Source organism: Tamandua tetradactyla, chromosome 11 (assembly GCF_023851605.1).
Source record: "Tamandua tetradactyla isolate mTamTet1 chromosome 11, mTamTet1.pri, whole genome shotgun sequence".
Taxonomy (NCBI): domain Eukaryota; kingdom Metazoa; phylum Chordata; class Mammalia; order Pilosa; family Myrmecophagidae; genus Tamandua; species Tamandua tetradactyla.
This window is the reverse complement of record NC_135337.1, coordinates 84,941,300-84,967,587: the sequence shown is the minus strand read 5'-3', so window position 1 is coordinate 84,967,587 and position 26,288 is coordinate 84,941,300. Positions and strand designations below refer to the sequence as shown.

Here is a 26,288-nt window from a genome sequence, read left to right as displayed (position 1 = left end):
CAGGGGTTCTTGGTGGATGTTAATGCCGTCAAATGACTCCCTGCCCAGCCCATCCTTATAACCGCTCGGGCTGGAGGGAAGGCATAGAAGAGGGCATAGTTTGGACAAACCTCCCTCCCTGACCCCGTGCTCTCTTTCACGCTTCCCAACTGAGGGCACTGGGGAGCCATGGTAGGAGTCAAGCAGGGAAGAGACAAGGTCAGGTCTGGCTATGTGATGAAGCCATGCTGGGAGGGGTGCAGGGAGGGGGCTGGGTAGTCATCAGCCAGGACCAGGCTGAGGCTGCGTGACCCCAGGGAGACTCAGGAGTTCAGGGGGCAGGATGGTCATGACTTAGTGACGGGACCATACCAGGCGGGCTCAAGACAGAGCTGAAGGTGGAGACCCAGGAGAGGTAATTACAGGGAGGAGGACGCCAAGTGTGAATAGCCTGCACAGTGTCCGGGGGGTAGGAAGATGCATGGTGCAGCTCAGGAGAAATGTCAGGCCAGATCCAACCTCCAAGATCATATCTGCCCCTTCCGCAAACCTCCTCCACTGAACTAGCGTCACCAGAAGGCACCAGCCCACCCTTCAAAACATTTAAGCCTTGAATCAACCCTGGGAAGTAGGGCTGCTTCTCCCCATTTTACAGATGAGGTTTTGGAGGCTCGCGGCAGTGTGAGGGAAATTGTTCCAGGTCACCTAGCCAGGATTTGAACCCAGATCTGTCCCACGCCAAAGGCTGGGTTCATTGAAGGTCCATGGGCATTCTTCAACCAATGCCACCCCCCCACCCACCCCTGCCAGGCTTTCAGCATGCTCCTGCTAAATCCAGAATCTGACCATGTACCTCTCCTGCTCAAGAGCTTTTCATGGCTCCCCAGTGCCCCAGGAGAGTCCGGGTCCTTAGCCAACCCTTCATAACTAGCCCTGGACTCATCTCCACTTTTACACTCAGCCATCTGGGCCCTTAGAGTTGCTCACACCGACCCTCCCACTTAATCCCAGCCTATGATCCTTCTGCCCAGAGCCCCCTTCTTTCCATTGGATCTGCCTGGCAAACATAGCCATCTCTTGTAGATTCGGCTTCAGTGCCCAGCATCCTTGGGCCTTTGGATTTTCCTCTGCAGCTGGCCTCTTTCTTTGCCCTTATTCCCGGTTCACTGGACAGACCTCCCTTCTGCCCCTGTCTTCCAGGAACCCTTATATTCAGAAGTTTCCTGAAGGAGACCATCTTATCTGAGAATGAGGTCTTAGGGTCACAGCCAGGCAAAGAGGGCAGAGGTCACAGCCACGTGGTGGCCAGGAGGTGCTCAGAGGGATGGGATGAGATGCATGACCATGAGTGAGGAGGAAGAGGGCAGTAGGAGGAAGGAGGATGCCTCGTGGTGGAAGGCGTGGGCAGGCGGGTCAAATGTCCTCGCTAAGTCGGGGAATCAGCGTGGGCCTGGGAGCAAGAAGAGAGTCGGGGAAGTATGGCTGGGAGTCTGGAAGGGAAGTGAGAACCAGGGAAGGCGGGATCTCCATAAAACTTCCCCTGGCTCCCTCCTCCCCTCTCACAACCTGCTGGAGCCCCCAACCCCACTGGGCCCCGCTGGGGCTGCCATCGCCGCCCCTTCCGCAGTGGGGTGTACCAAGTCGAGGAAATAAGTGAACAGAGGGGCCCAAAGAGAAGGCTCAAAAGATGGATCTGAGATGCTAGAGTCCAGCCATCCAAGGGTTCCCCGATCGGGCCTCCTCCGGGAGGTGGAAGTGAGGCGTGGAGGTGAGGATGGATGGGGTGGCTGCAGTGGGGCAGGATGAGGCGCCAGTGATGAAGGTGAGCCAGATGGACGGTCTTGGGGCTCCAGCCCACCCCCACCGTGCAGGGGCTGACCCCCTCCCCCATCCCACGGCCCCCACCCCCAGGGCAGCAAGGAGCGGTTCCACTGGCAGAGTCACAACGTGAAGCAGAGCGGCGTGGATGACATGGTGCTGCTGCCCCAGATCACCGAGGACGCCATCGTGGGCAACCTCCGCAAGCGCTTCATGGACGACTACATATTTGTGCCCTTGGCCGTGGGCGGGGGTGGGGGGGCGCAGGCAGACAGGTGGGGCAGGCGCGGAGGAACAGGCGGACGCAGGGCAGAGGGATGGGAGGGTGGCAGATGAAGGGATTGAGGGATGATGTACGGATGAATGGAGGGGAAGTGGGGGCAGAGGGATGGCAGCACACAGGGGCAGGGACACCTGAGCAGTAGATGGGGACATCCGACAGGAAGCCCCTGCTCCCGGGGGGGGGGGGGAGACTCACTTCCTGTTTACGGTCCATTTGTCAAAGTATCCTCCACTGGCAGTGAGTGAATGAATGGTGAGAGGAGAGAGAGAGTTCTAGACAGTAGAGTAGAATGACGTAGAACATGGGGGGTAGGGTGTCATCTGTGGTCTCCACTGCTCCCTCTGTCCTGGGGTAGCTCAGCCACAGCATATCCCATATCCCCGGCTCTGGCCCCAGCCCTGTGTTCTTCCTAAGAGAACTGGGGCACATCTAAGTATCTCCGTTTCTTCCTCTGCACAGCAGGGCTCTGGGAAGCCCCCAGGGTAGGGGGGTGGGGAGTACAATAAGGGGACAGAGGTCCACAGGGGACAAAGCCTGCCTGATCGCTGCGTGGTCCTTAGCCTCCCTGTTCCAGACCTACATTGGCTCCGTGCTCATCTCCGTGAACCCCTTCAAACAAATGCCCTACTTCACTGACCGTGAGATTGACCTCTACCAGGGCGCGGTGAGGCTCAGGGCTGGGCAGGGAACACAGCCCCGGGATCCTTGACCTCCCCTCACCCCACCCCAGCGCTGGGCTGAGACCCAATGTCCCCCACCAGGCCCAGTACGAGAACCCCCCGCACATCTATGCCCTCACAGACAACATGTACCGGAACATGCTCATCGACTGTGAGAACCAGTGCGTCATCATCAGGTATGGGGCAGGGGGCCCTGGACCCTCCTGGACACACCTTGCCCAAGCATCACTGTTCTAGTTTGCTAGCTGCCGGAATGCAATATACCAAAAACAGAATGGTTTTTTAAAAGGGGAATTTAATAAGTTGCTAGTTTACAGTTCTAAGACGGAGAAAATGTCCCAATTAGAATAAGTCTATAGAAATGCCCAATCTAAGGCATCCAGGAGAGATACCTTGGTTCAAGAAGGCCGATGAAGTTCAAGGTTTCTCTCTCAAGTAAGAAGGCACGTGGTGAACACAGTCACAGTTTCTCTCTCGGCTGGAAGGGCACATGGCGAACACGGTCAGGGTTCCTCTCTCATCTGCAAAGGCACGTGGTGAACACAGCGTCATCTGCTAGCTTCTCCTAGCTTCCCGTTTCATGAAGCTCCCTGGGAGGCATTTCCCTTCTTCATCTCCGAAACATTCACTGATGGCCTCTGCTTCTCGTGGTGGTGTCATTCTGTCTGCTCTCTCAGAATCTCCCGCTTTCTCCAAAATGTTTCCTCTTTTATAGGACTCCAGAAACTTATCAAGACCCACTCAAATGGGTGTACACACCTCATCACCTAATCCAGTTTAACAACCACTCTTGATTGGTTGTATCATCCAGGGAGATAATCTGATTATAGCCTCAAACATACAGTATTGAATAGGGATTATTCTACCTTTATGAAATAGGATTTTGATTAAAACATCCCTTTTCTAAGGGACACACATCCTTTCAAACCAGCACGATCACTATCCCACTCCTCCCCCATTCCTATTTCATTTTCCCTGTCACCACGTGACCCACGTTATATTTTACATCATCATTCTGTGTTCTTCATCTGTCCCCTCTGAAAGTTAGCTCCACAAGGGTTGGGAATTTTATCTGTCTGGTATACCCCCTGCTAGGGAAAGTGTCTGGAACATATTAGGTGCTCGATAAATGAATGAATGAATGATCAGGACAGAGACCAGTGAGGCACTAGGAAGGGCCCCGCCCCTTCCCGGACCTCTGGCCAATCCTTCCCCGCCCACCCCCAGCGGAGAGAGTGGCGCAGGAAAGACGGTGGCAGCTAAATACATCATGGGCTACATCTCCAAGGTTTCCGGCGGGGGCGAGAAGGTTCAGGTGAGGAGGGGAGGCCAGAATGAGGGGCTGGGTCTCCCCACTTTGGGGTAGTTCGCCCGTCCCCCCAACGTGCGCCAGCCTGAACGCTCTTCACCCCCGCCTTCCGCAGCACGTCAAGGATATCATCCTGCAGTCGAACCCGCTGCTCGAGGCCTTTGGCAACGCCAAGACCGTGCGCAACAACAACTCCAGCCGCTTTGTGAGTCTCTGCAGCCCCACTGGGGGCTGCCCTCCCTCCGTGCTGACCTGGGCCTCGATACACACGCACATGGCCCCGTATTCCCTAGACAAGAGCCGCAGAGCGCTGCAACAGGAAACTCCGCTCCTGGGTAGGAGACACACTTCCTGCCTCTGGTCCGTCTGTAAAAGTGGCCCCCAGAGGCAGAAATGCGGAGGCCATGACTCTTCTGTGCAGCATCCTAAAACACTCCTTCGGCTACAGCCCTGACACATCTGTTCCTATCACACATTTCAGGCCCAATTTATTCCTTCGTTCATTCTTTCATCGAAAATTCTTAGCCTCCTTCTTTGTGTCAGGTGCTGTGCTAGGTCCAATAGGAAGCAAAATAGATAAACAGATATGCATTTCGGTCTGGTTCTGCCACTGGTTAGCTGTGTGGCTGGGCAAATAAGTGATGTAACCTCCTAAGGCAACTCTGTTTTCCCATCCAAACAATGAAAATGGTGATAATATCCATCTCACAGGCCTCTGTAATTTCAAGCATATAAAATATAATGCCTACATGTGGAAAGGGTTTAATAAATTCAACCCACCACAAGGATTTTTTATTTCCCTAAATATTATTGTTTGTTATTCAAGAGTCTTGTTTTTCTAATAAACTTATATTGTGAGAACTTTTCCCAACATTTTAATATGAAAATTTTCAAATATCCAGGAATGTTGAAAGAAAAAATTGTTGAAAGAAAACTGTGTTCCCCAGCACTTAGATTTTACCATTAGCTTTTTACTCTACGTGCTTTGTCATGTCCATCCATCCATCTCCTTTTGTGATTCATTGCAAAGTAAGCTGCAGACATCGTATCTGTTCCCCCAAACACTTCAGCATGCATTTCATTAATTACAGTTCAATATAGGTTTGCAGTTACCTTTTGTTTCCTTTAAGTTAAAATTTGCATGCAACAATATACCTAAACCTAAAGCCCACCTGCTTAGTTTTTAAAAATATTTTTATTGATAAAACAAATACAAACATACAAACATTCCATACATGGTGTACAATTAATGGCTCACAATATCATCACATAGTTGTGTATTCATCACCATGATCATTTTTTTTGGACATTTCACCCACTGAGTTTTGACAAATGCATTTGCCTGTGCAACCCAAACCCCTATCGAAAAACAGAGCATCACCATGGCCCCCTGGAAAGTTCCCTCTTGGACTTTTCCAGTCAATCCCTGCCCCCACCCCACCTCAGAAGCAAGCACTTGTCTGATTATTTTCACCATAGATTCATTTTGGCTGCTCTAGAACTTCCTATAAGTGGACATAAACAGTATATGTTTTCAAACTACTGATACATCATACAGAAACAGGGATAGATCTCAAAAACATGATTTTTAATTTTTATATATTTTATTATGCAATAGACTAAGTGTATGTGATATATTGTAGTTCTTTAATTGTGTAGCACTATGATGTACTTGTATTGTTGATTACTTATGAAGAGATGAATGGAGAAGGCAGAAATGAGAAGTTAGAGGGCTTCTCTGCCCTCTGGCTTCTAGCCTGATCAGAAGAACCCAAAGGAGGTCAGAAACCAAAGAAGGAGTCTGTGGGGCCCTTGCAGAACATATGAGAGACGTACTGGAATCAGTCACATCCCATAGACGCATGGAGGCCTCCATGTTGTAATGAAGGGATTGAGAAACTGGTCAATAAAACATGATGCTTCCATGCGCCTGGCACAGGGCTGGGTGCACAAGACGCCGATTCACTGTTGAGGTCTTGGATCATTTGATGAGGGAAGAGAAGGCATTCCTGACCAGACGTGCAGCTTGAGCAAAGGCTGGAGGGAAGGAGATGATGAAAATAGCAAGCAATAAATAAGTGGAAGATGGGAAGAGAATACTAAGCTGAGCTCACACAGGGGAGAGGGAGAAAAAGACTAGCTTCATAAGACCCACCCCCTCTCCTTGCTCGGCCCAGCCCGGGGACCCTCGGTGGCTGATTGTGGCTCTCTGGGGCTCAGGGCAAGTACTTTGAGATCCAGTTCAGCCGTGGTGGGGAGCCGGATGGGGGAAAGATCTCCAACTTCCTGCTGGAGAAGTCCCGGGTGGTCATGCAGAATGAAAATGAGAGGAACTTCCATATCTACTACCAGGTATTGGGAAGAGGGTGCTGGGGTGGAGGGAGCCCCATTTGGAGCCCGGGGGAGACTTTATGAGGGGCGATGCCTGGGAGCCCATGGTGGGGTGGGTGGGGTGGGTGCCCATCCAGGCACCTGGTCGTGACTGTCATCTACCCTCCAGCTGCTGGAAGGGGCATCCCAGGAGCAGCGCCAGAATTTGGGGCTGATGACCCCCGAGTACTACTTCTACCTCAACCAGTCGGACACCTACAAAGTGGATGGCACCGATGACAGGAGTGACTTTAGTGAGACGCTGGTGAGAACCGGCCGCCACTCCAGCCTCCGGCCAGACCCCTCGGTCCCAGGGCTCCCCCTCATGTTACAGATCAGGAAACTGAGGCCCAGAGAGGAGCAGGGATTGGTCCAAGGTCCTGCAGCGGGTGGGTGGAAGGGGCAGGACAGGGGCCCGAGGGGCGGGGTGGGGTGGGGGTCAGGACGCGGGGCACAGGCTGGGGCCCCTCGTGTCCGCAGGGCGCCATGCAGGTCATCGGGATCCCACCCACCGTCCAGCAGTCCGTCCTGCAGCTCGTGGCTGGAATCCTGCACCTGGGGAACGTCAGCTTCTGCGAGGAGGGGAATTATGCTCAGGTGGAGAGTGTGGACCGTAAGTGTGGGTGCTGGGGAGGGGTCCCCAGAGGTGTGCACAGGGGGTGGCATGTTGGGGTGGGTGGGGGTGCGGAGCTTTCTGTGAGCAACACCGGGGTTTGTGCACGGGGGCCGGGAGTCTTGGGTATGGGGACTTGGGGGGGTTGTATTTGGAGATCGGGGGGCCTGTGTATGGGGACCAGAAGAGCTTGTGTATGGGGACCAGAGGGGCTTTGCATGGGGACCTGGGGCTTGTACATGGGGACTTGGGGCTTGTACATAGGGACCAGGGGGCTTGTGCACAGAGCGCTGGGCGCTTGTGTACAGATGGTTTGGTGGCTGCATGTGTCATATCAGCGTGAGTGGGGCACATCTGCCAGGTGGGGGCGTGTGCAGGGGAACCGTTGCCCCTCATTCAGCACCAGACCTGGGGGGCCTGGGGGCCACAGACCCGCGAGGACCAGATCTGGGTCTCTGCGCATGAAGGTAGGGGGCAAAGGGGTCTCCTGCGCCGGGCCCCTCAGCAGCTGCCCCCGCCCCCCGCCCTGCTGTCCAGTCCTGGCCTTTCCCGCCTACCTGCTGGGCATTGACAGCGTGCGGCTACAGGAGAAGCTGACCAGCCGCAAGATGGACAGCCGCTGGGGCGGGCGCAGCGAGTCCATCGACGTGACCCTCAACGTGGAGCAGGCGGCCTACACCCGCGATGCCCTGGCCAAGGGGCTCTACTCCCGCCTCTTCGACTTCCTCGTGGAGGCAGGTGGGGCCAGGGCTGGGGGCGGGCCGGGAGCTGCAGGGCCGAGTAAGGAGAGAGGCTGCCGGAGCCTTCCCGACCTGGGTGGGGGATGTAGGAAGACTGAAGAAGGGCGGGTGCATTTGCCCGCAGCGAAGAGGGCTGCCGAGGAGCAAGGCGATGGGATCATTTGGGGGTGGCTGGGTGCGGGAGGAGTCAAGTTCAAGGATGGTAGGAACAGTATGAACATTTATAGAGTGTTCGGTGTGTGCCAGGCACTGTTCTAAGTGTTCATGTATTTAATCTTCACAACAACCCATGAAGTAGTTGCTATTGGTAACCGATTTTGAAGAGGAGAAAACAGAGAGGCTTGGCGGCTTACTCAAGGTCACACAGCCAGGAAGTGGTAGAGCCAGCTCCTGAATCAGGAACCCCAGTGCTGTCTGGCACCTGGGCTTCTAGTCAGGGTGGGGGTGAGTTGGGGGTGGGGGTGCACACAGAGCTGGGGAAGGCGGTAGAGAAACTGGTGGGAGGGGACACAGCCCCATGAGGTTGGCCGGGGAGCACATCAAGAGTGCGGCAGGCTGGGTGTGAGCCTGGCCGACACCCACTGTCCCTCTGTCCCCATGCGCAGGCCATCAACCGTGCCATGCAGAAGCCGCAGGAGGAGTACAGCATCGGCGTGCTTGACATCTATGGCTTTGAGATCTTCCAGGTGTGGCTTCTGCCTCCCCGTGCCCGTCCTCCCACCTCCCGGGTGGCCCAGCAGCCGCTGGGGTCACAGTGCGCTTAGGAAAGGACCCTCCCTTTCGTTCTGCAGAAAAATGGCTTCGAGCAGTTCTGCATCAACTTCGTCAATGAGAAGCTGCAACAGATCTTCATCGAGCTCACCCTGAAGGCTGAGCAGGTGGGCCGGAGTTGGGGCGCACAGTGGTGGAGGGGGGCATGGAGAGGGGGCCCATCAGGGTCGCTGAGCAGCCGGGAAGCCTCTGTACCTGCCCCGCATCCCCACCTCTCTCTGTCTTACCCATCCAGGTTCCATCATAAGATTTCCTTCATAAGCTCCGACAAGGGCTAGGAAATGCCCTCTTTTTTTCATTCACTCAGCAATTGTTTATTGAGCACCTGCTGCATACCAGGGACTGTTTTAGGTGCTTAGAACAAGATACACAGAAATCCCTAGGATTCTAAATACGGACACACCCAAAGCACAGCCTAAGACAAAGATTATCTGGGAGGTAACCCCCGGAAGCAGCAGGAGGGGAGCGAGGTAGTGAGACTGGGCAGAGAAGGAGGCCAAATGGGAGTGTGGTGAGCAGGTGTCTTGGTTGCCCACACGATGGGTTGGCTGAACAATGGAAATTTGTTAGCTCATGGTTTCAGAGGCTAGAAGGCTTGTTTCTCCTGGGTTTGGTGGCATTCTGGATGGCTGGCAATCCTCGGGTTCCTTGGTTTTCCTATCACATGGCAACGTCTTCCCCTTTCTCTCCTGGGTTCCGCTGACATCCACCTTCCAGCTCCCCTCCACCCCGTGGCTTTCTCTACGTTGGAATTTCTTTTCCTTATATAAAGTCCTCTAGGCATCTGGATGAAGACCCATCCAGATTCCATTGAGCCACACCATAATGAAAAATCACATCTTCAAGAGGTCCTCTTTTCAGTGGGTTCACACCCGTGGAAATGAGATTAAGAGGATGTAGATTTTTGTGTGTCCAGGGTACATGACTCAGTCGCCATCGCAGGTTACATGGCAGGGGCTCAATTCTGCTCAGATCCTTAGCACAGTGTGTACGATCCCAGAGGAGGGAAAGAGCGTCATCCATTGTCAAGAGCTTCCCTGATATTTCCAGCCTGCTCCACGCCAGAAAAGTTCCATTTTGTTGCCAGAGAGGGTGAGATGAGATTGAGATTGAAGTGAGATGAGATTGAGGTGAGATGAGATTGAGATGAGAGGAGATTGAGATGAGATGAGGTTGAGATGAGATGAGCTTGAGATGAGATTGAGATGAGAAAATTGAGATTGAGAGGGAGATGAGATGGTATTGAGATGAGATGGAGATGGGATTGAGATTGAGGTGAGATGAGATTGAGATGAGATGAGATTGAGATGAGAGGAGATGGTATTGAGATGAGATGTAATTGAGATGAGATTGATCTTGAGATTGAGATGAGATGAGGTTGAGATGAAATTGAGATGAGATAAAATTGAGATGGAGATGAGATGGTATTGAGAGGAGATGGAGATGAGATAAGAATGAGATGAGGTTGAGATAAAATGAGATTGAGATTAGGTTGAGATGATATAAAATTGAGATTGAGATGGAGATGAGATGGTATTGAGATTAATGAGATTCAGATGAGATGAGATTGAGATGAGGTTGAGATGAGATGAGATTGAGATGAGGTTGAGATGAGATGAAATTGAGATGAGATAAAATTGAGATTGAGATGGTATTGAGATGAGATGAGATTCAGATGAGATGAGATGAGGGTCTTACAGGTGGGGCACCAGCCCTGTCTCCTTCACCCACCCCTGTGGAGCTTGCATTCTAGAAACACATACACGCATACCTTTGCCCAAACATCAACCCCATCCCTGCCCCCTCTCCTGCCCCCAGGAGGAGTATGTCCAGGAGGGCATCCGCTGGACCCCCATCCAGTACTTCAACAACAAAATTGTCTGCGACCTCATCGAAAACAAGCTGGTGAGGGCTGAACTGGGCAAGCTGTGGGGGTCTCTCTGGGCCCTGATGCTGGGAGATGTGGGCAGAGCGGGCTTGGTCACATGCTCTGGGCACCCCCATCTGGGAGGGTCACATCTCCCACAGGCCCTTCCCTACTCCGACTGCCAACCCCCAACTTGGGCAGATGGAGCATAAATGAAATACCCCACCCCTCCCACCAGCTCACCATTCATTCATTACCTCCCAGAGGAGAGAGCTAGCGGGCTTCCCGCCAGGTACTCAGTCTGGGAAGGAACGGAGGCCTGAATGCCTTAGGGAGTACGTCCCCTCTGTCCTTGCTTCTACAGCAGTCCCCAACCCCCCGTCCCCCAAAACACACACACTGCCCCTTATCCCCCATCCTTGCCCCTGCCATGAGCCCTCCCTGCTCACAAGCTGGAAGGGGCCAGGGCAGGCCCAGACCAGACCGAGCCCCCCCCCCCCGCCACCATGCCCCTCTACGCAGAGCCCCCCGGGTATCATGAGCGTGCTGGACGACGTGTGTGCCACCATGCACGCCACAGGTGGCGGCGCCGACCAGACGCTGCTGCAGAAGCTGCAGGCGGCTGTGGGCAGCCACGAACACTTCAACAGCTGGAGCGCCGGCTTCGTCATCCACCACTATGCCGGCAAGGTGCGCCCCCGGCCCAGGCCACAGCCCCCCAACCCCATCCAGAGCCGCGGAATTCCACCTGACCTGCTGGTCCAGGATCAGCCATTTCCCTGCCCCCATCCGGCCCCTGGTCAAAGCCACGGTCCCCCTAGAAACCCCCACTGACCCCAACCTGGACAGCAGACCACCAGGAGACCACCTGCAGACTTCTGGCCTCTGCTGCAGACCCCCAAGCCCCCCAGTTGGAGCTGCAACCCTTTCCAGCCTTCTGATCCTAACTTGGAGAGCAACTTCCTAGGGAGTCCTGCCCCATGATGCTGGTCCCTGCCCTGCAAAACGGGCTGGAGCTCTCCTCCCCTCAGACCTCTACCCAAGAGCCCACTGACCACACACACACACACACACACACACACACACACACACACACACACAGTGTCTGGACTGTAGACTTTCCCACTGGCCTCAACATGCCCTGGGGACCTCCTGCCTAGGCTGGAAGCCCCTATTTCCGGCAGCCAGGACTACAGCAGGTTCCCACACTCCATAGCAGACCCCTGCTGAAGGCCTCTGACCACTGTTACAACCCCCCTGCCACAGCCCACAGCCCCACAATTGACCGGGCCATGACCACCCAATCTAACCTTCTGTCTCCAATGGAACAGAAGACCCCCGGGGATCCCCTGCCCAGGCTGAAGCCCCTGTCCTCCGACCTCAACTTGGGCATCAGACTCCCCAGGGACCCCAGGCCTGTACACCCCATCCTGAACCATAGCCCTCCACAGACCCTTCCTCCAACCCAGGCCTCGAGCCCTCACTCCTCTCGATGCCCCCCGCCCCCGTCCCGCCAGGTCTCCTACAACGTCAGCGGCTTCTGCGAAAGGAATCGAGACGTGCTCTTCTCTGACCTCATAGAGCTGATGCAGGCCAGTGAGCAGTGAGTGGTCCCGGGTGTGGGGGCCTCTGGGTGGGACCCGGTCCACCTCATCTTCTCCAGAGCTCCCATCACGGCACGGACTCTGGGGGTAGGGCTGCCGTCTATGTGGCTGGGTCAGTGTTTCATCGACTGGTTCCGATGCAAACGGTCACTCAAGGCCAGTGGCATTTTTTTTTTTTAAAGCCAGAACGACCCACAGATCCTTCATTCTTGCCTGACACGGCCCCTGCCCAGAGGGAAACCCTGGGCCCAGTTTCTTATGTCCCTTCAGAGCTCCACGACAAATGCAAGCATCCTTAAGGGGTGGGCCATTTCCTTTCCCCACATCGCACGACATGCAGTTTTCTCTAAATCCACACCTACGGGCCCACCTCCCTGTCCACAGGGACATTCCACATCGTTTGGCTTTCTACACCTCCACATTTTATTAAAGCCCTGCTGTTTTCCTGGGTGCCTTTTTAACCCCCAAGGGTGGGGGAGGGAACAAATCAGAGGATGCTGCTGCCCGCATTGAAGTGAGAGTCATGTGGGGAGGCGGAAGTCAAATTAGAACCCAAAGACAGAGAGAATGTAACACCAGGTGGTAAGAAGGCAGCGTTTGTCTCAAAGTGGGGTTCCAGGACCAGCAGCATGGGCACTGCCTAAGCAGAATCTCGGGCTCACCCCAGAATCACACTCGGCATTTTAACAGAATCTTGCTGGAATCCACATGCAATGCGCATTCGGATTTGAGAACCAGTGGACTAGAACAGCGTTGTCCAACAGAAATACCATTCAAGTCACATATGTAATTCTTGATTTTATTTATTTGTATGCTACAAGGTGGGGGTCACATTCCATTTTTTTTTCCATGTGACTGTCCCCTAATCACAGCACCATTTGTTGATTTTTTAATTTTTATTATTATTTTTTTTTTTTTGCGGGCGAAGTGCATGGGCTGGGAATCGAGCCTGGGTCTCCCGCATGGCAGGCGAGAATTCTACCACTGAACTAATATATGTAAGACTTTAAAAACGGTTTTATTGGGGATATAAATGCACCCGCTTTAAGAAGTATAGAATTTGATAATTTTTAGGGAATTTAAAGAGCTGTGCAACCGTCACCACAATCCAATTTTTGGACATTTCCATCACCCCAAAAAGAACCCTTGTGCCCATCTGCTGTCAAGCCCCACTCCCGCCACATGTATAATTTTAATTTTTCTTGCAAGAACAGTCAAAACGTACAAAGGAATAGGTGAAATTAATCGAATGTTTTATTTAACTCAATTTGCCTCAAATGATCATTTCAACATAGTCAAGATTTAAAAAAAAAATTCTTAATGAAGAATTTTTAATTCTTTTTTTCCATACTAAATCTTTGGAAGCCAGTTCCAGTTTGGAATAACAGTTATGACACATCTCAATTTGGACTGGCCACATTTTGGGGGCTTGGTAGATGTGCCTCCAGCGGCTACCGTCTTTGAAAGCATAGAACTGGAGATGTGGTCCTCAACGGGGCTCTGGGCCCAGTGTAATCAGCATCCCCAGAGAACTTGTTAGAAGTGACTGGGCCGCATCCCAGATCTGTAAGTGGGAATCTCCAGGGGGTGCAGCCCAGCCATTTGTGTTTCAACAAGCTCTCCAGTTGATTCCAGTGCCCGCCAATGTCTGAGAACCACCGGGATGAGAGCTATAAAGCAAAACCAAGCAGAGAAAGGCCTAGAGAGGGGAGAGAGCGTTCATCCTTTTGCTTTTAACTTTTTATTTGATTGGGGGAAAAATACTCATAGCATAAACATTACCTTGATGGCCATTTCAAAGTGTACAATTCAGTGCTATTAAATACATCCACAAGTTAGGCAGCTGTCACTTCTGCCTGGTTCCAGAATGTTTTCATCGCCCCAAATGGAAACCCCGTGTCCCTGGAACAGTCCATTCATTCTAACTTAGGGTGGGCAGGGAAGGTCCATTAAGATCGGAAAGGAGCCATGAAGGTACCAAAATGTGTGCAACCATTTGTCCCCCTTTGATGGGCAGTTGGGTTGCCTCCACCTTTGGCTCTCGGTGACAGTGCTGTGGCAGCGAGCAGTCTTATACCGATTTCTTTGCCCACACGTGCGATGATACGCGTGTAGGCTAGTTCCAGTCGCCCAAGATGCTGCATTACGTGATACATCTTAGTCCTTACTTTACCTTCGTTCTATTTGACTCGCTACTTGAGTCATGTAGGCTCATGGAGGAAAAAGTACAAAAATGCAGATACATCAGAGTACCGAAAGGTGGGAGTCAGTGCCCCCCTGCCTCCCGTCACCCCCCCCCCCCCAGCAGGCCCTAGGCAGCCTTCCTCCAGGAAGGGCGCTCTGGGGTCCAGCTGCAGTGCTGACTGCGCCCCCACCCCCAAGGGCCTTCCTCCGGATGCTCTTCCCCGAGAAGCTGGATGTTGACAAGAAGGGCCGCCCCAGCACCGCTGGCTCCAAGATCAAGGTGGGCTTGGGGTGGACGGGGGGTGGGGGGTGGGGTGGGGCAGTTGGACGTGAGGAAGTTGACTCTCACCTTGTCCAGGCCCCTGGGTACATTTCTCTCCTCCTACAGCCTCTCCCCCATCCCTGGGGCCTCTGTGCAGCCGGGCTTCCTCCAACCCTGGGTTGGGGACCTGGAATGGCTTCCTCAACATGCTCCCCCAGCTCCCTAAATCCAGAAGTGAACCATCACTTGTCATATTTTAATAGCTATTTACGGAGCATGTACTCCATGTGGGCAACACACACAGGGCCTATCCTCGTTTCCCGGCAGCTGAGACAAACATACACGATGGGTTGGCTTCAGCCAAGGGGAGCGATTGGCTTGTGGTTTCAGGGACTAGGAAGCTTGCTTCCTCCGGGGGCCAATGGCATATTCTCCTTGGGTTCCTGGGCTTTCTCATCACATGGCGATGCCCTCTCCTTTCTCTTCTGGGTTCTGTTCACTCTTGGCTTCCAGTTTCTTCCCTTGTTTGTTTTCTGTTGTTGTTTTCTCACTATGTCTGAATTTCTTCTGCTTATAAAGGGTCCTAGTGAACCAGGTTAAGGCCCAACCTCATTTGAGTTGGACCCCATCTTAACTAAAAATAATATCATCAAAAGATCCTATTTACAGGGGTTCACACCTACAGGATGGATTAAGATGTATAACTTGCTTTTCTGGGGTACATAACTCAACCTGCCCCGGGACCTGTGTGGGTCCTATTTTAGTCCCCTTTAGATGAGGAGAGCCAAGTTCAGAGGGGGGCAGTCACCTGTCCCCATGGCACAGCAGAGCCGGGATCCATGCTTGGGATGTTCTGGCCCCTTGAGTCCTCCTGCCTGGAGCAATGAGCCCCCTGGTTCTCCCTGAGGGCTGGAATGCAAACCCAAGCCTCAGGAGTGTGTCCTGGGCACCCAGGCACACACACAATGGAGCTGTGCACAGGCCACGGGCCCCTGACACAGGTGGCAGCCCCTGCCCCCAGGATGCTCTCCATCTCCTGGGTCTCATCTCTGTCCCCCCCCCCCCCCGCCCATGCCGCCCTCTGTCTCACCTCAGAAACAAGCCAATGACCTGGTGGCCACACTGAGAAGGTGCACGCCCCACTACATCCGCTGCATCAAGCCCAACGAGACCAAGAGGCCGCGCGACTGGGAGGAGAGCAGGTGACCCCACCCTCTGGCCACCCACGCAGCTCGGCCCTCACCCCGAGCCCCAGGGCCCACACCAGAACGGACCCGGCTGACCTCCAGATCCAGCCAAGACCCTGGAGTTCTTCCTGGGACTAAGATCCCCCCAAAATCCAGGCCAACTGTGCGATGACCCGGGGACCAGCACAGCCCCCCAACTCCCCAAATCCCGTGACCCACACCCCGCAGAACTGACTCCCTGGCTGATCCCCCCACCCCAGACCTCAGAACTCACCCCCCAAACTGCCTCCCCCCCACCCCACCCCCAGTTCCAGCTTGCTCTTCCCAGCCTCCCGGGTGCCCCCACCCACCCCGGAACTGTGCAGACCCCTATCAGGGGACTCAGGCCACCTTCCCCTCCAGGGTGAAGCACCAGGTGGAATACCTGGGTCTGAAGGAAAACATCCGCGTGCGCAGGGCGGGCTTTGCCTACCGCCGGCAGTTCTCCAAGTTCCTGCAGAGGTGAGGTGCCCTCTGCCCGCCCCCACCCCTGGCCGCCGCGCCCCGTGACTGCCGGCCAGTCCTGTCCGCTCCAAACCCTCTGTCTCCGTTTCCCCGGGAGGCTGGAAGGAGCCCCCACAAGCCGGGTGGCTTCGAACCATGGGAGTTTGTTCTCTCATGCTCCTGGCGGCCAGAAGTCCGAAACCCAGGAGTCAGCAGGGCCGTGGCCCCCCTCAAGCCTTTAGGGGACCCGTCCTCATCTCTTTCAGCTTCGTGGTGATCCCAGGTGGTCCTCAGTCTTTGGCTGCATAGGTCCGACCTCTGCCTCTCACTCTAGAAGGCCTTCTCCTCTCTGGGTCTCTGGGTCCAGATACCCTCTTCTTTTAGGGCCCATGTATCATCTGATCTAATTACATCTGCAGAGCTCCTTTTTCCAAAAAAGGTCACGTTCACAGGCAGCAGAGGTTAGGACTTCAGCATATCTTTGCATGTGTGTGATAAAATATGAAATTTGTCAATTTAACCATTTTTAAAGGTACAGCTCACTGGCATTCGTTACATTGATAATGTCGTGCCCCCATCACATTTCATTACCATTTTCATCACCCAAAACTGAAACTCTGCACTCAAAAAGCAGTAACTACCCGGTCCCTCTCCCCTCAAACCCCTGACAGCCTCTCATCTTTCTCTTTCTATGAGTTGACTTTTTCTAGATACTTCATTTAAGTGGAATTGTACAATATGTGACCGTTTGTGTCTAGCTTCTTTCGCTTGGCATATTTTCAAGGTCCATCCTCTATGTTGTCGCACATATCAGAATTTCATTTCTTTTTATGGCTACGGATTATTCTGTTGTATGGGTGGGCCCCGTTTTGTTCACCCATTCATCTGTGGATGGACAGTTGGGTTGTTTTCACCCCTGGCTATTGTGAATAATGCTGTGATGAGCACTCATGAACAAGCATCTGTCCCTGTGCCTGCTTTCAATTCTTTGAGGTCTGCATAGAGGAGCAGGATGGCCGAGTCATACGGCAATGCTATGTGTAACCGTTTGACGAGCCACTGAACTGAAAATATCTTCCTGGGGCCCACAATTCAACCTGCACCCTGCCCCGCGCCCGGGCCTCTGCCTCTAGGTACGCCATTCTGACCCCCGAGACGTGGCCGCGGTGGCATGGAGACGAGCGCCAAGGGGTCCAGCATCTTCTTCGGGCGGTCAACATGGACCCCGACCAGTACCAGATGGGGGGCACCAAGGTCTTTGTCAAGAACCCTGAGTCGGTAAGCGTGTGTGTGTGAGAGAGAGAAAAGGAGAGAGAGAACGTTGGGGGTAGTGTGTATAGGGGGGGTCATAGAGACAGGAGCAGGAGCTAAAGGCCATGAGACAGAGAGATGGAGAGTCAGAGATCCAACAGGTCCAAGAGAGGCAGGAACTGGGGGCCCCAGAGTAAGGGGAGACCACAGAGACAGAGGGTCCAACTGAGAGAAACAGAGAGAGGCAGGAAGTGGTGGAGGTAATAGAGACAGAGAGAGAAACCTCCCTGCATGGGCTGGACCCTTGCTCTTCAAGTCACCATGTGACCTTGGGCAGACATCCTCACCTCTGAGCCTCGGTTTCCCCGTTAGAGAAATGGTAGAGTAACAGCCACCAAGCAGGACTGGAGTGAGAATCAGACAAAATGGGAAGCACCCTGCCCAGAGCATGGCACCCAGGTGTTCAAAAAAAGCTAAATTAATTCTACAAAGATTCCACACACTAGGGTAACTTTCCAGAAACTTATAACCTCCAGATGGGTCCCTGATCCAGATAAGTCCCGAAACCCAGAGGGCCCAGCCTCTCCAGAACATCAGCTAGTTCCATCCCCCTATCCCATATTATCGACAGCCTCTTCCAACATGAAAAATTTAGAATGGCCATGGCCCAAATACCCCTAAAGAATGGGAGAAAGATCAAAGGTGGAGTTATACAGAGAAGATAGGGTTTAAATGAATGTGATTGCTGAATCATTATATTGATATTTCTTTTAGTCTCGAGCAGCTAGAAGTAAAAAACGAAAATTGTAGAATTGTAACCCACAACAAACTCTGAAATCTGTTCTACAACTAATTGTGGTGCTGTGCTTTGAATTTTTTTGGTATATATGTTATTTTTTACAAAAAAGGAAAAAAAGTCAATTGTAGTGATAAAAATATATATATTCCTTCTAGCCTCCTATATTCTGGAGTAGCTAGAAGGAAAAATCTGAGAGCATGGTATGGTTGTCCATGACAAACTCTGGGATCTGTCCTGTAACTACTTGTTGAAGAGTGCTTAAAAACTACTGCTTTTTTCTTTCTTTGCTTAGTATATATGTTATATTATACAATTTAAGAAGTTAAAAAAAAAAAGCCCCCGAATTAGTTCTGAAGAGGAAGTTAAGGGTGTTTGTTTTCCCTCCAGAACTAGTAATTCAAAATTTTTTTTAATTGTGTCTTGCCAAGTTTTGAAAACACAAATGCTTGAATTATAGTACTACAATGGACTTAATTTTTTGACATTTTTTCTTTGATATTTATGAATGAAGTGTTTTTTAAATTTAAAACTTTGAGACGTTACAGTTCATTTTATAAATTTTAATGATTAAAATATCCAAGTACAACCAAAAAAAAAGCTAAATTAGCTGGGCAATTGTGGTGTCCAGAAAGTCAGGTATAACAATGCATGGCAGTCAGTGTGTGGGTGACACAACATCTTGAAAGGGATAAGGATATATGGTTTCTCCAGAACATCTTTTTTCCCTCTTTCTTTCCTTCCTTCCTTTCCTCCCTTCTTCATTTTACCTTACCTTCCTTCTGCATTTTCTTTTCTTCTCCTTCCTTCCTCCTCTCTTCCCTTCCTCCTTGACTATTTTCTTTCCTCTTTTCTTCCTTCTTTCCTTCCTTCATGAACACATGGAGCTCCTGGACCTGAGACTGATGTCGAAGTGAGAATCGTCTTACCCCAAGACCAGACTCGAACCCTTATATACCAAAGACACACCTCAGCCCACAAACTCCACTTGCAAATTGTCCCTCCAAAGCATTAGCGTTTGGTCTTTAATAAAAAGACTGGAAACCCTACTGAAAATGCAGCCTCTACTTTTAGGGGGGAAAAATGAATAAATAAATAACAAGAACAAAAACTAGAGCAGGGAATTCCTTAAGGGCCAGCAGGGACATGTGCTTCCCGGGAGAGCACATCCCCAGGTTCCTGTCTCATGAGGCATGCTGCCCCACCAGACTCCTAGGCTCCAGCAGTCAGGACAAGCTGAATACTGGGGAAAGGTTTGCCAGGGACAGGGGTGGACAGCCAGACCCAGCCGGATGCCCCAACACACCTGCATACGCACGCCTTTCCTGGCACCTGTTCTAACAGGTTCTAACAGGGGCTGTTGAAGACAAACAGGAGATGGTTGAGATGTTCCATGTAACTTAAAAAAACATCACCCAGTGGGGTGCAGAATCTAAGATATTTCATAGCCACAAAAATGTCCTCTGTTTTGAGAGGCTGGGGTTGTCTCCTAACCTTGTTATATATACACCCACCTCCTAGCCCTTTTCCCCACCGATGCACTTGTCTCTGATAAAGTCACCTGGAAGTGCATTCAAAGTAGGTATTACTGTTAGGATCAGAAATCAGAATTGTTCCTGAGTACAAACTGCACGTGGTACAATTCCATTTGTAACAGACAAGGGAGAAAGGAGGCGGGTAGAGACTGGAGGGCAGAGAGGGAGTGAATGAGACAGAAGCTCATCCTGCCGGTTAACTTGCAGATTGCAAAATGTGACTCTGAAGACAACAGTCAAAAATTGACTCTGGCAGAAACAGACAAAATTATCACTAGGTAAAATGATGGAAGGTAAATTCAAATCTTGACAAAAATTTCAGGCTGCAGATTTTAGTCTGGGGAAGATGGACTTGGTAGAAATAATGACACAGTAGTGACATTTTATAAGGACAAGAAAAAAAAGAAAAAACAGATCCTGGTATAAAAAAATAATTGCAGTAAAATGAAATAGACAAAAATAGAAACAGTTTAGCCACTGTTAAAAAACTCATCAAGGAATTAAATTATCTTGATGGAATTGGAGCTTTCCTCAAAAAACAAAAAACAAAAAAAAAACCACCACCACACTGTTGTTGGAATGATTCTGAGCTGGATTCTGTTTCTTGTAAACATGCGCTCAAAGCATCCTCAGGGTTTAACATCTTACATGTCTGTTGTTATCCTTTGCTGCCCTTGATCCCAGGATGCATGCACCTGCCCCTGCCCGCTGCAGCCTGAAGAAAATGCATTTTAAACCCCTTTAGGCAGGAAGATTCATTTCCCAAATTGAAAAGAGATTCTCTTCTCTGGACAGAAAGAAATACAGAGGTTGGGTGCACTTTCTTGTCCCACCTTCTCTGCACCCCCAGTTTGGCTGGCCAGCGTCCCTGCACGGCCACGTGTTTGCCAATCACATCACAATCCTATACATCAGATTTCCACGTTTCCTCTTTTTTTATTGGTTGTCTAAGATGCACATTGGTTCCCATTTCTAACATCTCTGAAACTGAGGTACACCTCCCGTTGGAAGGCATGCAGGAGTTTAATAGCAGTGTTAAGAACTGGGATGTTGGCAGGTTTTGGGCAAAGAGCAGTGAGGTTTCTTATTCTAGCAGAGTACATTTGGGTCTTCCAACAGATGGATGTAAAATGTCTCTAAGAAAGGGGCACAGTGGACACTGCAAGCCCCCAAACAGAGAAGGTTAAAGGTAACAAGAAATACCTGGGGGGAAAAAAACACTACTTCATTCTTGAATTACTGCTTTAATAGCACAAAGTATCATCTTGGCATATGGTCATTACTCTGAATTTTATGTGGCTCCTTTCCTGAATTTCTTTCTCAGGCTAAGGGTTATTTTCATTGGCTCTCTTGGTTTTTCCTTAGCAATAATAATAATACTTAAAAGGCATTTCTGGGGCAGGCCACAGTGGCTCAGCAGGCAAGAATGTTCGCCTGCTGTGCCTAAGGACCCGGGTTCGATTCCCGATGCCTGCCCATGTTAAAAAAAAAAAAAAAGGTATTTCTGAAAACATTAACACTGAGTTAGGGTTAATGTTTTTAAAGGGGAGGTGCTGTTATCATTGTAGAGGTGGGGAAACCGAGGCACAGAGCAGTCAAGGCAGCACAGCTAGCAAGAGACAGAGCTGTGAACGTAGCTAGACAAACCCCCAGTTAGAATTTAAATTCAGAAGCTCTGCACTGAATGAGGTGGGCCCTCTGGGACCATTCACTGGGAGGAAGAGAGAAAAGTGAGGCCACAGTGCGGGAGTGTGTGAGCAAAAGCAAGTGAATGGGGCGGCCCTAGGAGAAACGTGAGACTCTGAACCTCCTGGGAGACCCCAGGATCCACCGCTCCTCCCCACCTGCCCAGCTCTTCCTCCTGGAGGAGATGCGCGAACGCAAGTTCGACGGCTTTGCCCGCACCATCCAGAAGGCCTGGAGGCGCCACGTGGCGGTGCGGAAGTACGAGGAGATGCGGGAGGAAGGTGAGTGGCTGCGGGTGGGAGGTTGGGGTGGGGATGGGAGGGGCCAGAGGATGCTGGGCCACGACTTCTGTTCCCCCCCACCACCCCCACCACCACCGCCCCCCAATCCTGCACCCCACACAGCCTCCAACATCCTGCTCAACAAGAAGGAGCGGCGGCGGAATAGCATCAACCGGAACTTCGTCGGGGACTACCTGGGGCTGGAAGAGAGGCCGGAACTGCGGCAGTTCCTGGGCAAGAGGGAACGCGTGGACTTCGCCGACTCGGTCACCAAGTACGACCGCCGCTTTAAGGTGAGGCACTAGCATGTGGACATCCCCCCCACCCCCCGCCGCAGGTACATCCTCACCTGTCTGCACAGATTCACATCGCTCAGACATATACCTGGCACGTACTCCGTATCATGACCTTGAGACATCCTGTCCAGCTATACATCTGACCACCTCACCTCAGCATCCTCACCTGAACCATCCTACTTCACATGGCACACCTTCATCTAATCTGTACCTGTTCCCTGGTTCAGACGCTCCTTCTAATAATATAGTCTCACTTAACCTCCTTCTTTGTTTCCTATATACCTTCACCTGGAGGGACGCCCTTCCTGACCCACCCACCCTATCCAGTCTGAACCCCTATCCTGACGTTTCCACCTTCACCTGTCCTGCCGCACTACCTCTCTGCCCCAGGTGCTCCCCTGAGGCCAGGCTGCCCTCGCCCGGGGCTCCAACCACCACCCTCTGGCCCTGCATCCCCACAGCCCATCAGGCGGGACTTGATCCTGACGCCCAAATATGTGTATGTCATCGGGCGGGAGAAGGTGAAGAAGGGGCCTGAGAAGGGCCAGGTGAGGGAGGTCCTGAAGAAGAAGCTGGAAATCCAGGCGCTGCGAGGAGTCTCCCTCAGGTGAGGTCAGGCCTCCACCGGCCCCACAGTCATCTCACCTGCCTCCTTGCTAATCCTCAGCTGCCCTCATACCTGTGACCCCTTCTCCTGCGCTGACAGTCTTACCTGCTGCTATACCTGTCCCCTTCACCTGTGCCCAACCTTGAGACCCTTATTTGTCAACAACTTCTCCCTCCCACTCCCCAATCCATGCCCACCCCAGCCCCCAACCCTCTCACTAGAGTTCACCTGGCCCTTCTCTGGTACCACCTTTCTCAGCCCCACCTGTCACACCTCACGTGTCCCTTACCTGGCTCTCCCTTGCATCTCGCACGTCAGTTCTCTGCCACCCTTCCCTGTCTCCCTCACGTGTCCCTCTCGCTGCTTTTCCTCCTGCCCCTTTCCCAGCACGCGGCAGGACGACTTCTTCATCCTCCAAGAGGAGGCCGCGGACAGCTTCCTGGAGAGCATCTTCAAGACCGAGCTCGTGAGCCTCCTGTGCAAACGCTTCGAGGAGGTGGCGCGGCGGCCCCTGCCCCTCACCTTCAGCGACACGTACGGGGGTTCCTGCCACCACCCCCACCCCATCCCCCACCCTGCGGACCTGGCCGACCTGCGCCCCTGCCCTGCCCTGCCCCCCCCCCCTCCCCAGGCCCACCCGGCCCGTGCCCTCATAAGCTGCCTGCTCTCCCACAGACTACAGTTCCGGGTGAAGAAAGAGGGCTGGGGCGGGGGCAGCACCCGCAGTGTCACCTTCTCCCGCGGCTCCGGCGACGTGGCGGTGCTCAAGGCGGGAGGCAGGGCCCTGCTGGTCAGCGTGGGAGACGGGCTGCCCAAAAACTCCAGTGAGTCTGCGCGGACAAGGCGGGGGTCGGGGGACGGAACAAGGGGCAGGAAAAGGCGGGGCCGTGGAATGCGGCGCGAGGGAAGGGGCGGGGCCTGCGTGGTGACTAACGAATGGGAGAGAACCGCGTGGGGGCGTGGCAAGAGAGGCAACCAATGAACAAATAGATGGAGGCGCGTCCCAGAGTGGACGGACCTAGGGGCGGGGCCTGTTAGTGGGCGGAACGAGGGAGCCAGTAACTGATGGAACGGTGAGCCTCGGCGGCGGAGTCCTAAGGGGCGGAGCCACAGGGAGCTGGACTTATGGGCGGGGCCAAGACCTGGCCTGTTCGTGCCACCGCTCAAATCCATCCTTTTCTGCCCCTTTCAGAGCCTACACGGAAGGGAATGGCCCAGGGAAGACCTCGAAGGTCAGCCCAGGCCCCCACCCGGGTGGCTCCCGGGCCCCCCAGAGGTGAGGAGAAGCTCCTACTAATTGTCATCTGCCTCTTGAGACCTTCAGCCAACCGGCTCTAACAAGCAGAGTTGACCACGCTCTTCTCTCTCCAGAGCTCTCTATAGCTCCCCATCGTCCCCAGAATAAAGGCTAAACCTAGTTTGGTATTCAAGGCCCTTCAGGATCTGCCCCCCAGCTAACCGCTAACCTCTTTTTTTGTCCCACCCTAGATATATCTTGCAAGCTGCATCTTACTGTGTCAAATTTGTTCCCATCTCCAGGCCTTTGATTGATCTGTTCTCTCTGCCTGTTTCTCCTGTTCCTCCTCCACTTGTTGAGCTTCTATTCATTCTCCAAGATCCACCTACAAAAACCCTCTTAGCTTCCCCCTGTTGAGTCTCCCTTGTAGACCCTTCTGATCCCCCAGATCCCTTCCTCGGGCCCATTCCTTACCATATTAGGCTGAACAGTGCGTCTGTCTCCTTCCTTAGACTGGGAACTTGGAGCTGAGTCCTCCCCAAATCCTCCTAAGCATCCCCCTAATAAATGCCCTAATCCTTGCGCAGCCACAGGCCCGGACCGCAACTGGGTACCCCCCTGTGGCAGAGGGGGCAACTTGCCCCTGGATTTCCCATCTGGAGGGGGCTCCCAGCGGCCCCCCCGAGGCCCACCGTCCTCGGCACTGGGGGCCAGCAGACGGCCCCGGGCACGCCCCCCCTCGGAGCACAACACAGAATTCCTCAACGTGCCTGACCAGGGCGTGGCCGGGTAGGTGGGGTGGGAGGGCAGTCCCGGGAGGCGCGCAGGGCCCCAGGGAGTATCCGGAGCTGTGATGTGTGCCCCCTGTGCCCGCAGCATGCAGAGGAAGCGCAGCGTGGGGCAACGACCCGTGCCCGGCGTGGGCCGGCCAAAACCCCAGCCCCGGATACATGTCCCGCGGTGCCGGGCGCTGTACCAGTACGTCGGCCAGGACGTGGACGAGCTGAGCTTCAACGTGAACGAGGTCATCGAGATCCTCATGGAGGGTGTGTGTAGGGGCATCAGGGTTGGAGGGGATCAGAACTATGACAACATCCTGGCAGCCCACCCCCGCCTCCGCCCTCAACCCCCGTTCCTGCATCTCCTGCCAATGGGACTGCAGAAGGGACCAGCTCACAGCCCCCTCTTCCGTGCCAGTGGCTACATTGGGTACAAAGTCGTGGGAACGGAGGTCACCTCCTAAGCCACCCCGAGGGGGTGGGGGGCGCCTGGCCTTCCCGTGACACATCCATGGCCCAGGCTTCAGTTTTCTCACCTGTCAGATGCACAGACCCCTCGTGGGTAGGAAATACGTCATGCCTGGATGGCCCAGGTTACCTCCCACTTAGCCCCCTTGGCTGTACTCTGGGACTCCACCGCACCCCCTGCAGAGGGATGTGGAAGTCTTTTGGGAGTCCAGCAGTCCCGCACATTCCTGGATCCACCCTGGGGCCTGGGAATGGGTGGGTGAGGGTGGGGCGGAGCTTGTGGGAGGAGATGAAAAAGGGAAGAACACCGGAGAATGGCCTAGAAAATGACAGAGTGCGAGCCAGTGGCTAGGAAAAACAGGCGTCCTTCCTTCCTCCTGTCTGTTCATCTGTCCGTCCATCATCTCAGATGAATAAGACACAGAGCGGGTCTCCCGCACCCATGAGCCCCTTCTCTGGGGCAGGCCGAGGACTGGTTCACACGTGCCCTCCTCTCTCCTTTAGATCCCTCGGGCTGGTGGAAAGGCCGGCTGCACGGCCAGGAGGGCCTCTTCCCAGGAAACTATGTGGAGAAGATCTGAGCTGGGGGCCCAGGAGTCTGCCCTCCCCACCCGCCTGCCCAGGAGCCAGGCTCTGTGGGCGGGAACCTCGTTGGCCCTGGCTGTGTCAGCCAGAAGGTCCTAGCCCTGCAGCCTCAGCCCTGAGTCTGGGAGTCGCCACTGCAGCCACCCCCTGGGGGCTGAGCTCCCCACACATCACACCCACTGCCCAGGCCTCCATTTCCTTGTGTCCAATGGAGCTAACAGCAGAACCTACCTCCGGGTGCCTTCTGAGTACAAAATGAGTCGTTGACCTACCAGCAAAGTGCCAGGCACAGTTGGAAGGAGTGTGGGGGGGGGCACTTTCAAGTTTGGCTTTCCTCCTCCTCCTCTCATCACTGAGGCAATAAACATTTGCCAGATGAACGTGTGAATGAGCTTAACCTGGTGCCTGCCACAAGGCTGAGTGTTCCATTTTACAGATGGGAAAACGCAGGCTCGAAGAGGTCTGGACCGTGGCCACAGAGCCAGACTACAAACTCATGTTGACCGCCACCCCAAAGTTCAAGTTTGTCCCCCCACTTTCCCCTCCAGAAGCTGTATTCTAGCCTTCTTGTGGAAAAATGGTCTGGCGGGTTCTCTCAGCCCTGAATCTGCAGCCCC

At 53.2% G+C, this 26,288-nt stretch overlaps 1 protein-coding gene across 2 annotated transcripts in view; it reads left to right on the top strand.

Moving 5' to 3' along the window:
- Positions 1 to 26,233, top strand: part of MYO1F (myosin IF) — a 35,534-nt gene extending 9,301 nt beyond the window's left edge. The window contains exons 2-28 of one of the 2 annotated variants that reach the window (XM_077121570.1): positions 1,891 to 2,028; positions 2,655 to 2,744; positions 2,842 to 2,936; positions 3,988 to 4,075; positions 4,185 to 4,274; positions 6,290 to 6,421; positions 6,570 to 6,704; positions 6,920 to 7,052; positions 7,590 to 7,786; positions 8,398 to 8,478; positions 8,584 to 8,670; positions 10,382 to 10,468; positions 10,953 to 11,120; positions 11,948 to 12,033; positions 14,417 to 14,498; positions 15,576 to 15,682; positions 16,070 to 16,168; positions 17,284 to 17,428; positions 21,585 to 21,699; positions 21,823 to 21,992; positions 22,457 to 22,602; positions 22,990 to 23,136; positions 23,278 to 23,426; positions 23,795 to 23,878; positions 24,427 to 24,628; positions 24,716 to 24,885; positions 25,591 to 26,233. In XM_077121570.1, coding sequence (XP_076977685.1) covers positions 1,891 to 2,028; positions 2,655 to 2,744; positions 2,842 to 2,936; positions 3,988 to 4,075; positions 4,185 to 4,274; positions 6,290 to 6,421; positions 6,570 to 6,704; positions 6,920 to 7,052; positions 7,590 to 7,786; positions 8,398 to 8,478; positions 8,584 to 8,670; positions 10,382 to 10,468; positions 10,953 to 11,120; positions 11,948 to 12,033; positions 14,417 to 14,498; positions 15,576 to 15,682; positions 16,070 to 16,168; positions 17,284 to 17,428; positions 21,585 to 21,699; positions 21,823 to 21,992; positions 22,457 to 22,602; positions 22,990 to 23,136; positions 23,278 to 23,426; positions 23,795 to 23,878; positions 24,427 to 24,628; positions 24,716 to 24,885; positions 25,591 to 25,667 — 3,300 coding nt within the window. In that variant the 3' untranslated portion in view covers positions 25,668 to 26,233. Of the gene's footprint in view, positions 1 to 1,890; positions 2,029 to 2,654; positions 2,745 to 2,841; positions 2,937 to 3,987; positions 4,076 to 4,184; positions 4,275 to 6,289; positions 6,422 to 6,569; positions 6,705 to 6,919; positions 7,053 to 7,589; positions 7,787 to 8,397; positions 8,479 to 8,583; positions 8,671 to 10,381; positions 10,469 to 10,952; positions 11,121 to 11,947; positions 12,034 to 14,416; positions 14,499 to 15,575; positions 15,683 to 16,069; positions 16,169 to 17,283; positions 17,429 to 21,584; positions 21,700 to 21,822; positions 21,993 to 22,456; positions 22,603 to 22,989; positions 23,137 to 23,277; positions 23,427 to 23,794; positions 23,879 to 24,426; positions 24,629 to 24,715; positions 24,886 to 25,590 lie in introns of those variants that run through there. The other variant, XM_077121571.1, reaches the window with a different exon arrangement.
- Positions 26,234 to 26,288: the final 55 nt, after the last annotated feature.